General features: G+C 46.6%; 1 protein-coding gene across 1 annotated transcript in view; it reads right to left on the minus strand.

The window, feature by feature from the left end:
• tacc2 (transforming, acidic coiled-coil containing protein 2) overlaps positions 1 to 12782 on the minus strand; it is a 57416-nt gene that overhangs the window by 23309 nt on the left and 21325 nt on the right. The window contains exons 5-6 of the mRNA XM_037123739.1: positions 12179 to 12772; positions 7254 to 7544 (exon numbers count right to left, since the gene is read on the minus strand). Coding sequence (XP_036979634.1) covers positions 7254 to 7544; positions 12179 to 12772 — 885 coding nt within the window. The remainder of the gene's footprint in view (positions 1 to 7253; positions 7545 to 12178; positions 12773 to 12782) is intronic.

The raw sequence follows: 12782 nt of genomic DNA on the forward strand, positions 1-12782 counted from the left end.
GGAGGGGGTTAAAAACATCTCTCCATTTTGATGATGAGAACAGACGCCAGGTTCATTCACATTATTGCAGAAGGAGACACACGAGAGAGGGGCAGAGTATCCCATCCCCCCATGAATACTGACAACAACACAGCCTGGACTCTCATTTGTAGACTTCATAAGGAAATGGAAATGAACAAAAAGCGTGAACGTGATGTGGTACATAAAATAACCCTTCCAGATAACAGCCCTGCAGCGCTTTGAGGCGTGAGTGTTTTTAAACTCAGCTTTTACTTTTACTGAGTGAACTCAGCAAAAGCCCTACGTGTTAGCAATCGTTGGCACGGAGGCACACGTGTAGGTGAAACCACCTCAGCCTCCCTGCAATAAAAGCGCGTACCAAAATCCTCCCAAGGTCCGAGCAAAGACTGCGCTGTGCCATTAATCATTCATTTTCTACATCGCAGATGTCGCACATGCATCCACTCCATCCCCCCCCACCATCCCTCTCCTCTCCCCTGGTCCCCAGTTCCCCTGTGCAGTAGTGTGTCTGCGATATAAATAAAACACATCAAAGTGGAGCACTCTCGCTCCGTCTCCAAACTCCTGACTTATCCTCCTCCACCGCCCCACGGCAGCGTGTGCTATTTCCACGCCGTCACCAGCTCCCAGCGCGCCAGTCGCGTCCTCCTTCACACGGAACAAAAACATCACCCCACCAGCCTCCCAGCGGCACCTACTGCACTCATTGCCTAATTCTGGTTCCCAGCAGGCTCTCCTGAAAGAAGCGCTGTTATGTTTTTGACCCAAACGTACTGTACTGCAGCTGAGGAGGCACACCGGAGCACATGTGCCCGTGCACGTGCAGCGGTTCTCTCATCCTTTATTTACATCACGAAGGCAAACAACAACAGCGACGATGATGACGTGTTAGGGTGGTCATATTGGATGAAAAGGTTTGATAGTGGCATGCATGGAAGGATAGGATAAAAGGAAACATGCACCAGGAACTCAGGGAGGGAACAAAACAATGTCTCACAGAGATTGTTGTCAAGGCAAGCGTACCCTTAATTTTTCTCACCGAGGATCAGATTCTGCAAAATAGATCACCCTGCTCCCACAATGAATATGAATGTTGCACAGGAGGCCAATTTAATACCATGAATTAATAAAAGACTACATATAATACACGAGCAGAGGCAGTTGGAGCTGCTCTCCAGCGTCTAATCAAAGTGATTTCCCTGATTTACGTCCGCTTTTCAGTTTCCTCGATCACACCTCTGAACATTTCCAGACCATCGGCCCGCACTCACATGTGTTCCTGAGAGGGACAGGGGGTCTGTCCTTGCTCCATGGACTCGTTGGCTCCCATCCTCGACTAGCTCTGCCCCCCCTGCCCCCCCCTGCCTGCTCCTGCTCTCCAGCCACCTTCCACATCCACCTGCTCCCCGAGACAAAAACACCTTCCCCCCTCTCTCGCCGTGATCCTTGCAAGAGGAGGCTGGCAGTCGGGGCAGGTGAGCGCCGGAGCCGAGCTTTCTGTGCTGCAGTGCAGAGGATGAGCGAGGGCTGCTCGCATCAGGAGCAGAGCAGCGGATGATTCAGGTCTCCTGACTTTCTGCACGGCATCCCTCAGCCTCTGCACCCCTACAGACTGTGGATATTCCTGCTCCTTCTCATCTGGTGGTTAAATGATGCAGCACCGGGAGGGAATCAAATCCCCAGCGGTAAAATGTCAGGAAGGGAATAATCCAAAACAAACGGGGGGAAAAAAAATAGTAATCCTGCTTTCTTGCTGTCTTGCACGAGTGTCTGGAGCCTCCTCTCTGATATCGCTGAGCTGTGTTGCTGCTCTCCCTGCCTCCTCCCCCCTCCCCCCTCTCTCCTCCACTCTCTCCCCTGACTCCAGCCTCCTGTGCCTTTAAAAAGACAAGCAGCTTTTTTTTCTCATCTGCCACCACGACTATGCAGGGGAGCTAAACAATAGCACACCCCAAAAACCACACTGACTAACAGGCGTTTTTTTTTCCCCTTTCACCCTGTCAGTCCCCTTCCTCTTCCTCCCGAAGTAACCGTCCCTCTCTGCTCTCTTTGCCTTTCTCCTGCCAGGATCCCCCTCTCTCAGCCCGTGAGCTGCATAGCGAAAATGTCAAATTTTGTGCCTCCTTTTCACACAATGGAAGCTTCCAGCGCTCAGCGTGGCCAACCGGAGTGATGGCTGAGGTAAACAATAGACTCCCTAGAAACTAGCATGTTATTCAACTCCGACTCATTTATATATTCACGTCCATTCAGTCCAGTCCACCAGTAAGTCTATACTAGCACACATGAACAAGACCAGCATAAAGAGACCAAAAAACAGGACAAAAATAGAACTTTTAAAGGTGCACTATGTAAACAAACTGACCTTTAAGGATGACAAAGTTTCATACTGTTTATATGTGGCGGACCCTGCCACCTTTCTACCTTTCAGCGTTCGGAGACCTTATTTTTTCTCTGAGAACAGCTTGTTTATTCAGAAATGGAAATAATAAATGTTTCTGTGTTTCTGTTATTACCTCATTAATATTGTACATATTTAAAATTTAATTCATTCTCCAAAATTACATAATGCAACTTTAAATAATTTTATATGACATGTTAAAAAGACTTTTTCAGCATCTAATGAGAAGGGAAACAATAAACCCATCATCAGATTCAAACTGTTAAAGGTGCACCACCTTGAATTCACACTCCCATCAAACAGGGGTAGCATCATCAGAGTAACTGCCAACTGCTGCTAACTGTATTCTGTTTATGCATCCATGACTGTAGCTACTGTTGGCTTGCTAGCTCTTTAAACCTAGCACCTTTAAAGATAAACACAATGCTATTATAGAAACTTTATCTTGATATGTGACTTTTTGCGGAATAGTGACAGACATATGCTTCCATCCTCGGGCAGCAGGCTGATCTAATTTACTGGCACTCTCATCAAACCATGAATTGCATCAAAGACCAGAAGAGCATTAATGATATTCTGTCTGGTCGAGTCTTCCAGCTCCTCTTTATCTTTTAGACATCGGTGCGTGACAGACACAAGCCAAGTGTCCTTCGGGATGGAAATAAGATCAGGCATAGGTTCTGCAAATTTTCCCAGTGATTGTCAAGGAGCGATGGGAAAGAGAGGCATTTGGAAATATGAGAAGAATAAATCTATTGTGCGCTCATGGGAAAGTGTGGAAATGAGGGCTCTGTACAATAGACGCTCCAGGCTGCAGTGCTTGCAGCCGCTGAAACTCGCTGTATGCCGGTTTCAGGTGTCGTAGAACACAAAAACCCAGTGTTCAAGCCCAGCCTTACGCCACAGTTGAAAAGGGGGAGTGTTTGCATGTAAACATGAAGTCCATTAACCGACGATCACAAAGAATATCGATGCAGTTCCAGTCCCGGGTGATTCTGTTGGTCGATGTTTCACAGCCCGAGGGGACAAGTGAAAATGCCGCCCACTCCCAAACACAGACCCCTCGCTAAAGCAGAAGTATTGATTGCTACCCTCATACCAGTTTAAAGCTGTATCTAGGACAGCAAAGCATGTACTGTATGTGTACGGTACTGCTCCCTATCCTATTGAGTGCCCAACATAAACATCCTATCTGTGCTGCTATTGCAAAACAGTCTGGCCTTTCAATGCTTTTTCAGGGAATAAAAAATTCAACAAACTCAGGCACCGGAAGACATGGCTGAGGCAGTTTTTTTTTAAAGATTCATAATGGAGATCAAGAGGAATCAGGGTCACTACGATTCACGAGCACATAGCCTGGAAGAGGGTTTGAATGTAGTTATGTGTGCTCCTGCTGCGATGGTGCAGAGCGATTTGCTGTTTCAAGGGTGTGGGTTGATGCTTAGTGGGAAGGTTGCCAACCCAGTTTTTACTTAAGAATGTGGCAATAGGAAAAAAAAAAATCTTTTGATCAATGAAATGATTAGTTGTATTTTAAAGAATCCAAAAAAAATACAGTCAAGCAAGAACTGCAGTTAATATAAAATGTCTGATTCGTGAAGTGGGTTTTATGTAGTAGCTAGTTGTTGATGCTAGCAACAGACAGTAACAACCTGTCACCATAACATGATGACAACCTTTCAGAGTGTTGAAAGGAAATTTGAACAGCATCAAAGATTTAGCGACAAAGAAAGAGTCCTCACACTAGACAACGCTTCCGTGAACACTTATGCCGCTGCATGTGGCATTTTGCGAGCCTCCTTCTTGCACCCAAAACGTCACACATGGAGGAAATAAGTGTTCACAGTAGCATTATCTAGCGTGCAGACTCTATTTTTGTAGCCTATTTATCACTTTTGCTATCACGTTACTGTACTTTGATGTGGATGCTCTAAAGACATCTCCAACAACTTATGAATGACTCGAATGAATGAATGAAATAAACGGCATAAATCCAAAGAGTTTCTGATGAACACCACAGTTAGTGATGTGTTGAAAAGTCCTGAAGCTAAATGTGAAAATATGCTTCTCTCTCTGTGGGTCAAAAGTGGTTGTAAATAAAATATATACTTTTTACAGGAAGAAGTGAGATCACTGCCACAGTATGAGTCGGGCATTGACAAAGTGTGCCAATGACTCCAACTAACACAGCAGCTCTGCTCTGTGATGAGCAGTTTGGAGAGGTTTTTTTCCTGCTTTCAGATTTTGGCGACAGGGCGCCGGTTACTGACCTGCCGCACTGATCCTCCTGCTGAGCAGCTGCTGATCAGGCAGGGTACGAGCCTCTGTTTCTGACATGCCAAGAAAAGGCTGCACCGCTCCCATAAACACTCATGGGATCAATTTCCCCCAGGCTGTTTCTACAAACCATCCAATCTCTGACTTCATCCGACTGCAGTTACAGTATATCTTCTGACAACTTAGCTTCGGACTCAGTAGCATTCCTTCTCCTTGCGCCATCAGATCAAATGACAAAAGCAATCAGTGGCGTAATCAGAGCTCTTTGATGGGAAACCTCAAAATGAAAGAACCAGGAATCAATCCATTACCTCAATGGCAGACATGTGTTGTGGTCGCATATGACATGGCTTGTAAAAAGCAGTGTTTTCCATTCCCCCCTGGTCTTAAACACAGTCAGAAATCTGAAAGAGTTATTAGAAAAATCTCAGATGAATGAGACTGGGGGGTGAGCTGGACGGTGGTTTTCAGGGGAATCCAGTAAAAACAAAAGAGCCGCAACTCCCTCTCACATTTTAGCTATCGGGGATTTTCCTGGTGGCAGGGAGCACTGTGTATAAAATGTGTGGGAGACGCTGACAAATCAATCATTTTGAATAATTATTCATAAAAAACAAAAGGAAGCCAGTCTTGCTTTGTTTCAACAGGGGGATTTAATAATAACCTATCTACTCTGAGTGAATCATTCAGGAAAAAAGCGCATGACATATGTTTGGTTGGGGGTGACTAACATTTTGACACACTCACGGAGGCTGATAGTTTAAACGTCTGGCAGCTCAGTGGGAGTTGATACATCACTGTTTTATTACCAGTAAATTAAAGACTTCATATTTCAGTGTTCTTGGCATCGCATATGACTGTCACACTCAAACTAATGTGCTATGAATTAAAAGTATAGCTTATACCTGCACATAGGAATGTTGGCATGGTCGTGCCTCGTCTGTCTCCGGGAAAAGAGGGCAGTCTGTGATATCCAATCAGAATATGCAGTCTGTGTTACTGCTGTCTAACACTCCTCTCAGAGGTCATAAATAATAGAGCAACACTCCCCTAGCCCAGCCTTCTCAAAATTCTGCTGTTCTCTCGGCTAAAGAGTGGCTCAGAAAGTTAAATACTCCCAAGTCATGAGAAAATATGCATGATTCCACACAGAAAAACAATGAGTCTTTGTTTACTTCAATTCAGCAATGATGCTTAGTGAGATACATGAGTGTGCCCCTCAATGTGCCACCTTCATATACCTTCAGCATTCAGACAGCAGAGTGCAGACGCAGACCACCAGCATGAACACGGCGCTTGTGAAGGCAACACCCCCTCTGCTGGTCGTAATCAACGGTGCACTGTGAAAGTGGCTGAGTCATTCCCTCTTAGAGGAGTCTAAGAAATAAATCTTAAAGCCAAGTGGCTGCGGAGGAATGTGAAGTATTATCAGACAGCGGGGAAGCTGTGCTCGATAGCGAAATAATGAGGAGTGTTTAAATGCAATCAGCATCAGGGTTGTGAATGAAAATCTTTGTGTTGTGGGGCGCACGCAGCTCAAATAGGAAGAAATGAGCCGTGATTCTTCAAATGGCTATGATGAGGCAGATAGAGCTGAGTGTGACAAAGCGCGCCGTGTACAGAAAGTGCTCTGCTTCACCCTGTAATGGCGAACAGATCCACATACGAACGTTTCACCCTGATGCTTTTACTAAAACCCAACATTAACAAGCTGCAATCATGCAGCATACACTTGAGTTTCCATATATCAACAAACCCTGTTTCCTATGAGTTGAGGTGCATAGTGCTGCTGATTTTATAATGTCATGAGGTGGTAAAACAGGCTGCTGAAATGGAAGATGAGGCTCTTGTCAGTTACTGTTTGCGGTGGGCTGTATGGTGTAATTGTGAGCTCTGTCAACTCTTCTTAGGAACAGTTCAATAGTTACACAAATAGGTTACTGTCATGTCCGTATGCTAAATAAATAACAGGCACGAGGCAGCAGCTGGTTAGCTTAGCTTAGCACAAGACTGAAAGCAGGTCACAAAGCTTACCTGGTTCTCAAAAACACACATGAGCACCGTAAAGCTCGCTAAGAAAAAATAACAACTCATTTCTCTCTTCCGCTTTCTGTGTCAGCAGTATGTTTTACAAATATATAGCAGTATAAAATGCTAAAATGGGTTGCCAGATATACTAGGAAACACTGCATTGTTTTTGAGGAAAATCCTGCATAATGTTCTGTTCAATTTGAATGGGAAAACAACATGGATGACTGTGTTTCCAGTATTTCCTCTCCCTGTTCGGGAGCTCTGAGTATCAGCATCTCCAAGGTATTTAATTGAGTGTGCCACAACGTCGATTTGACCTGAACTGGGGCTGAAAGGATAAAGACCTGGCTACTTTTCGTCAAGCAGGCTAAAGGGACTGATGCCAACACTTGACAAATCTTGTAAGGTCGTGCAGCAGCGGCACGAAATAAAACTGGCACGCGATCACATCAGATTCAAAACAAATTGAACGATTCCAGTGATATGACCTCATGAACAGGTGACAGTCAGACAGAGTTCGTACCTCACAGGGGGGTGGCTGGGTGCAGAAGCAGGGTCCTCACGCTGGTAAGCAGATGGTAGAGGAGGGGAGGCAGGGGCCGGAGGAGGAGGAGGAGGAGGAGGAGGAAACTGGGGAGATGCAGGCGGGGTCGGTAGAGCTTCAGGTGCGTGCCGCCCCGGGGGAGTGGGAGGAGGTGTGGGGAACTCGGCGGTGTCGTGGAGGTGAGGAGGGAGGAAGTGGCAATCGGAGGTGGGAGGTGGGGGAGATGCAGGGGCACAGTCACCTCTCTCTGCCTGCTCAGCGTGGGAGGGCCTGCAGGGGAGGGAAGACAAAACATCAACAGACGGACCAGCACAGGAAGGCCAAGTACGGCGATTTCTCCGAAAGGACACACTCCACTTTTTTCCTCTACGCGAATGAACCATGACGGACACTTACCTCAAAGCAGAGAAGGACGGAGCACTCTGCTCTGTGGCGTCACCTAAACCTAGAAGTGACTTGAAAAACAGGAAGCTCACTCCCACCATCCTAAGAGCGCCTTGTCATTTAAATCACATGAAATGTGTCTCATCAGTACATGACTGTCCATGTTTCTCTTGCTTGCTCTACTTGTGCAGTAAAGTGTCTGCGGGTGTCTGGCTCTGTCATCATTGGCCACCTGGTGGAGTGGATTTGGCCCTGATCCAGGCCCATCTTATCAGGAGTGGTAGGCTCTCTAATCTGACATGCAACGCGATGGACGCCCATGCAGCTGTTCCCCACTTGGGGCATGCCTCCTGTTTTAGCTCTAAAAATATCCCCTGTAGCCTCTTCTGCCTTACAATACCTACATCGGGCCGGAGCACATCTACAGTCCTCGAGCATCGGGTCGACTCGCCCGCTGAGCTGCACTTTCCGAACATCTCTTCCAGCTCATTTCATAGGCTGGAACTGCGCTCTGGTATTCTCCATCTCTCTCTCCAGTAAAGTCTTAATAACATTTAATGAGGGCGTGTGCTTTTCTTAAGGGCGTAGCAACTCGTTACAGTTCACATGTAGCACCGGTCTAGTTCTTTTCAGTCCATTGTGAAAGTGCCGGATTTTTTTCTTTTGAACAGATTCAGGATGGCTGCATCCTACGGTTTCCATATCTGATTTTTTATTGGGTCCCACTCCTCTCATTACAAATCCACATTCAGTGACTCACACCGGCAGGCCGCAGCTATACATATGTCAGCATCTGTGGCTGACTTTGGCACATGCGGCCTGGAAATAGAATCAGCCAAGTCACAACATACATAGTGTGAGCGAACTGTCATGAGACTCGCTGCTGCCGCCAAAGACGGAGTTCTGACTGTATGTCTCCGAAATCTGACTTTAAACTCGGAAAACTCGACACAAAACAGATTCACAGAAAACGAAATATCCCTGGAGTCCGGGGGAGCGTTGAGAGTTTGCTGGTTCAGTGGCTCTTATGTGGAGATAATGTCAGCTGTTTCACGCAGGTAAACAGCTGGAGCTGCCCCCGACTTGGCTGTCCTTCAAAGTATGATGTGTATGAACAAGCATAGCTGGGGGAGAGCATGTGTGTTCTTTCTCAGCCGCACACGTCCTCACGTCGCTGTTGGCACGAACACCTGGAGGCCGTCCAACGCAGTTTTTATTGTTGGTGTTTCAGCCGCGTGCAGGGCGTTACTGACTCAGCGGCACCTCGTAGGCATTTCTCGAGAAATTCACATTTCACTAGGCCAGGACGGGGATACATAGGGGTGATTTCTCTTTCGGGTCACAGATAACAAAATCTGACTCCCTAACCGCCACTTTCATGATCCATGCTCACACGTTTAGCGTAATCTACAGGAAACAGCTGGACATCGAAGACAGAACGTACAAGGCAGGGCGTTTAACGATGAACAGGGAGACGTAAACAAAACCAGCTGAAGGTACCGAGAAAGAGTGGAATGACTGGAGGACCATTTCTGTCCTGCAGCCAGCAGCTAGCTCATACTGTCCTGACACACACACACACACACACACACACACACACACACACACACACACAAGAACACGTTGTATACATTACAAGGACATACTTCAAAAATCCACCGATTCTATTCTGCCACTACCGAGATTAAACGATTGTTCAAAGGCAGTCCAGTGTGGTTGACTGAAATGACAGACAGGAGATTATCCGCTCCACATGTGCCCGCAAAGTCATATGAACCTACAATCGCCATGGCAACTAGCCTATTTACAGTACAATGCAGGCTATAGCACAGATCAGACTTCCCTTTTTACACCGATAACATGGATGAGAAATATCCAACATGCTGGGGACACACAGGCATGTTTCATGGCTTTACAAAAGATAAATCATTGCCTTTTTTTTTTTTGCCTGATGTCACACTCAGGGGACAATTCTGGACATTTGTGGTGTTATTAAAAGCCTGCCATGCCAGAGACTGTCCTGGAGTTAATCATTAATATAAGTACTTCTGAGATGTTTTGCCAGCCCTCAATCAGGCAGCTGGTAGGGGAGGGGAACACGACATGCTCTAACCTGTAACATTTTTTCCAAGTACAACATTTCGCAACTTTGCTCTTTTCTTTTCCGCTCTCTCTGTCCCCTTTCGTCTTTCCATTTGTCCCTCCCCACCGCCCATCTGGTGAGGTCAGCAGAGGCAGACATAATTAGCACTGGTTACCTACTGACCATCTGCCGCATCCACCTGGAGGGACTTAAACACCTACAGCAGACAGACACACACACACACACACACACACAGGGGAATATAGGGCAGCTACTTGTTGTCAACTCACCCAGACGGTTTTGGCCACAGACAAGTCCACACACCATCACACAACTCCAGATCTAGCTGCAGTGAGTGATGGGAGTGCAGTGCTCCTAAACGCCAGAGGGCAAGAAGTGTGCGTCCCAGTCCTCTTCTCTCCCGGGTCTGCCGTCATACACGCTCGCGCCGCAGCACATGCTCAAGTGTTTCCCTGAACTCTCTGGCTTTTGTTCCACTGTGTCTGGTCTGTGCAAATGACTTCAGCGGGGCCGGAGCGCCTGCCCAAATTCCTCCCACTACAGGCTTCAGTTCACAAAGCCGCACAGACTGAGCGGGACTGACAGCTAGGACAGCCTCTGAGGGGGGCGGGGAAAGAAACACATGTACACACACACACACACACACACACACACACACATCAGGGACCATGCAGTCATATTTCTGTCTACACCGCATGTATGCAAGTGTAACGTTATCTTATGATGAAACCTATAGTGGAAATAGCACTGTCACTCCTCCTCCTCCTCCTCCCTGCTACTCTGAACAAACCTCTATGTCTCCAACAGCAGTGACGGGACAAGTGTCATGAGTGACAAGCAGCAAGTGCTACTCTGGCATGTGGGATGGCTCCTCGGCATGCGGCAAACAGCAGGAGAGAGTGACAAATAAGAGTGATAACTGAGGACGCCAAGAAAAGCTGAAGCTGAGCGGAAACAGAGCAGCGGCTGATTTAATATGATATACATATGATGACTTTTTTGTTTTTCTTTCCTTTCCTCCAGTGTTCCAAAGTTTCTCCTGCATGTAAAAGTCCCGAAAGTTGAAAAGCCCAAGGTCAGCGGCAACAGATGCCCCCCTGTCCTACAGCAAACACTGCTCCAAGAATGCCTCGTCGGTAGTCTCAGCTTTATTTCTGTCACTTTGTGACATCACACTATATCACCATGTCACACACCTGCAAAACATTTGCCTATACTCACAGTAGGAGTGATGCTAACTGGAAGCTAAAAACACAACAGAGTGGATCAGAGACAAGGTGAGCAGTGGTGGCTCAGGTGTGTTCGAGCTGACCACTCAGAGCAGACTGGGTATATGGGAGGGGTTTTTAAGCACTAAAGCGTGTAAACCTATTCTACCAGTAACCCCGGAATAAAATCATGAATCTGAGAATGAGCATAATATGTCTCCTTTAATTACAATGTTCACTTTAGTGTTGAAGTTTTACAGTGAAAGAATGACATACATGGAAAGTGAGTCCAGCGAGAGCCCTTAAAATGCTTGAATAAATACAGAATGCCCGCACGCACTTCAAATTCAACAACACACAGCTTTACTGTGTGTGTTTAACTTAGTCAGGAGTGCTAACAACATTAAGGTTCACTGCCATTACATCAACCAGCGCAAATCCCATTCTCATTCATCCAATCAGACACCGTAGAACCGCTGCAGACAGCGAAGACCGACCAGATGCCCTCGAGGTGTGTGAAAGCCAAACAAAGCCACCGAGGGAACCATCAGAGTGCATGGAAATCCATTTCAAGTGTGTGACAGGCAGAGCCGCTGAGCTGTAAAGCACGTGTCCCCCCTGAGGTTCTCCCTCTTTTACAAATAAGCTAGCTGCAGTAAAACGTCTTGGACACATCATTGTAATGTAATGTTGCAATGCATTGTAAATGTTCTGATAAGTTTTAGGCAAACTTCCAGGTCTGAAAGGTCATATATAAATCATTCTGATGCCTAGTTTCCTGTCGGGAGACCAATCAACCACAAGATTGCCAGTCTCCCCTCAAACCTGTTGTTCTTAATGGTAAAAGGCTATAATCCAAAGGTTTTAGTTGATTGAGGATTACAAGGACGTGTTTTTTTAATCCAGACAATGAAAGAAGGACAGTGCCTTGGCATCAGCCTCCCAGGGAAACACTTACAAACACTCCAATATTCATTCAAACTAGTGAAGCAGGCTGTCACTGGAAAACGTTGACTTAAATTCATGAGACAGACATGAAGGGAAAGACATGTTAATCAGAGGAGAAAGATTTGTTTTTTTTATGCCTTAAAACACTAAATCAAGAAGCAATTCTGACTTTGTATTTCTTCCCCAAAACTACTCACTGATTTCACCCTCAAAATACTTTTAGTTTTGTAATAATCTTATGATTTTAAAGAAACACTCACCAGCTCTCTTGTAGCTCCTCAGCAGGATCCTGGACTGTTTCTGTCCCCGCAGATTCTGCAGCTGGCACCTGAAATGGCTCCGCAGGTGGGATCTCGACAGGCTTCTCCTCTGGCAGCTCACTGATCGGCTTCTTCCCTGCTTCTACTGGCTCTCTTGTCGTCGTTGCTGGCTCCGGTTCTTCATTTTTTGGTGGTTCTGGGAGCTTTTCTGTGCTTTGTGCTGGCTCCTGCGCTATTTCTGGAGAAGGCACCAGCTCCCTTTTTGGTTCTGGATGCTCTTCTGGAGGCTCTTCTTCTTCTTTGGTGGGTTCTGAGAGCTCTTCCTTCTTAGCTTCCTCCAGGAGCTCTACTTTTGTGCTCTGCGTTGGTTCTGTGTGCTCTAATCTCTGCTGTGCTGGTTCAGGGAGGTCTGCTGTCGTCTTTAAAGGTTCAGGGAGATCAACCGGCTTCTTCAGAAGATTTAGCGGTGGGATCTCTTTTGTCTTCTCTGCCTCCTGCTCCGGTGGTGGGATCTCCTCCTGTCTCAGAGGAGCAGCTACCTCCTCGGTCGGAGTAAGAAACTCTAGTTGAGGAGACTCCAGGGAGGGGAGGGGTCTGGAAAAAC

The sequence above is a fragment of the Acanthopagrus latus genome, chromosome 15, assembly GCF_904848185.1.
Source record: "Acanthopagrus latus isolate v.2019 chromosome 15, fAcaLat1.1, whole genome shotgun sequence".
In the NCBI taxonomy this organism is placed as follows: Eukaryota; Metazoa; Chordata; class Actinopteri; order Spariformes; family Sparidae; genus Acanthopagrus; species Acanthopagrus latus.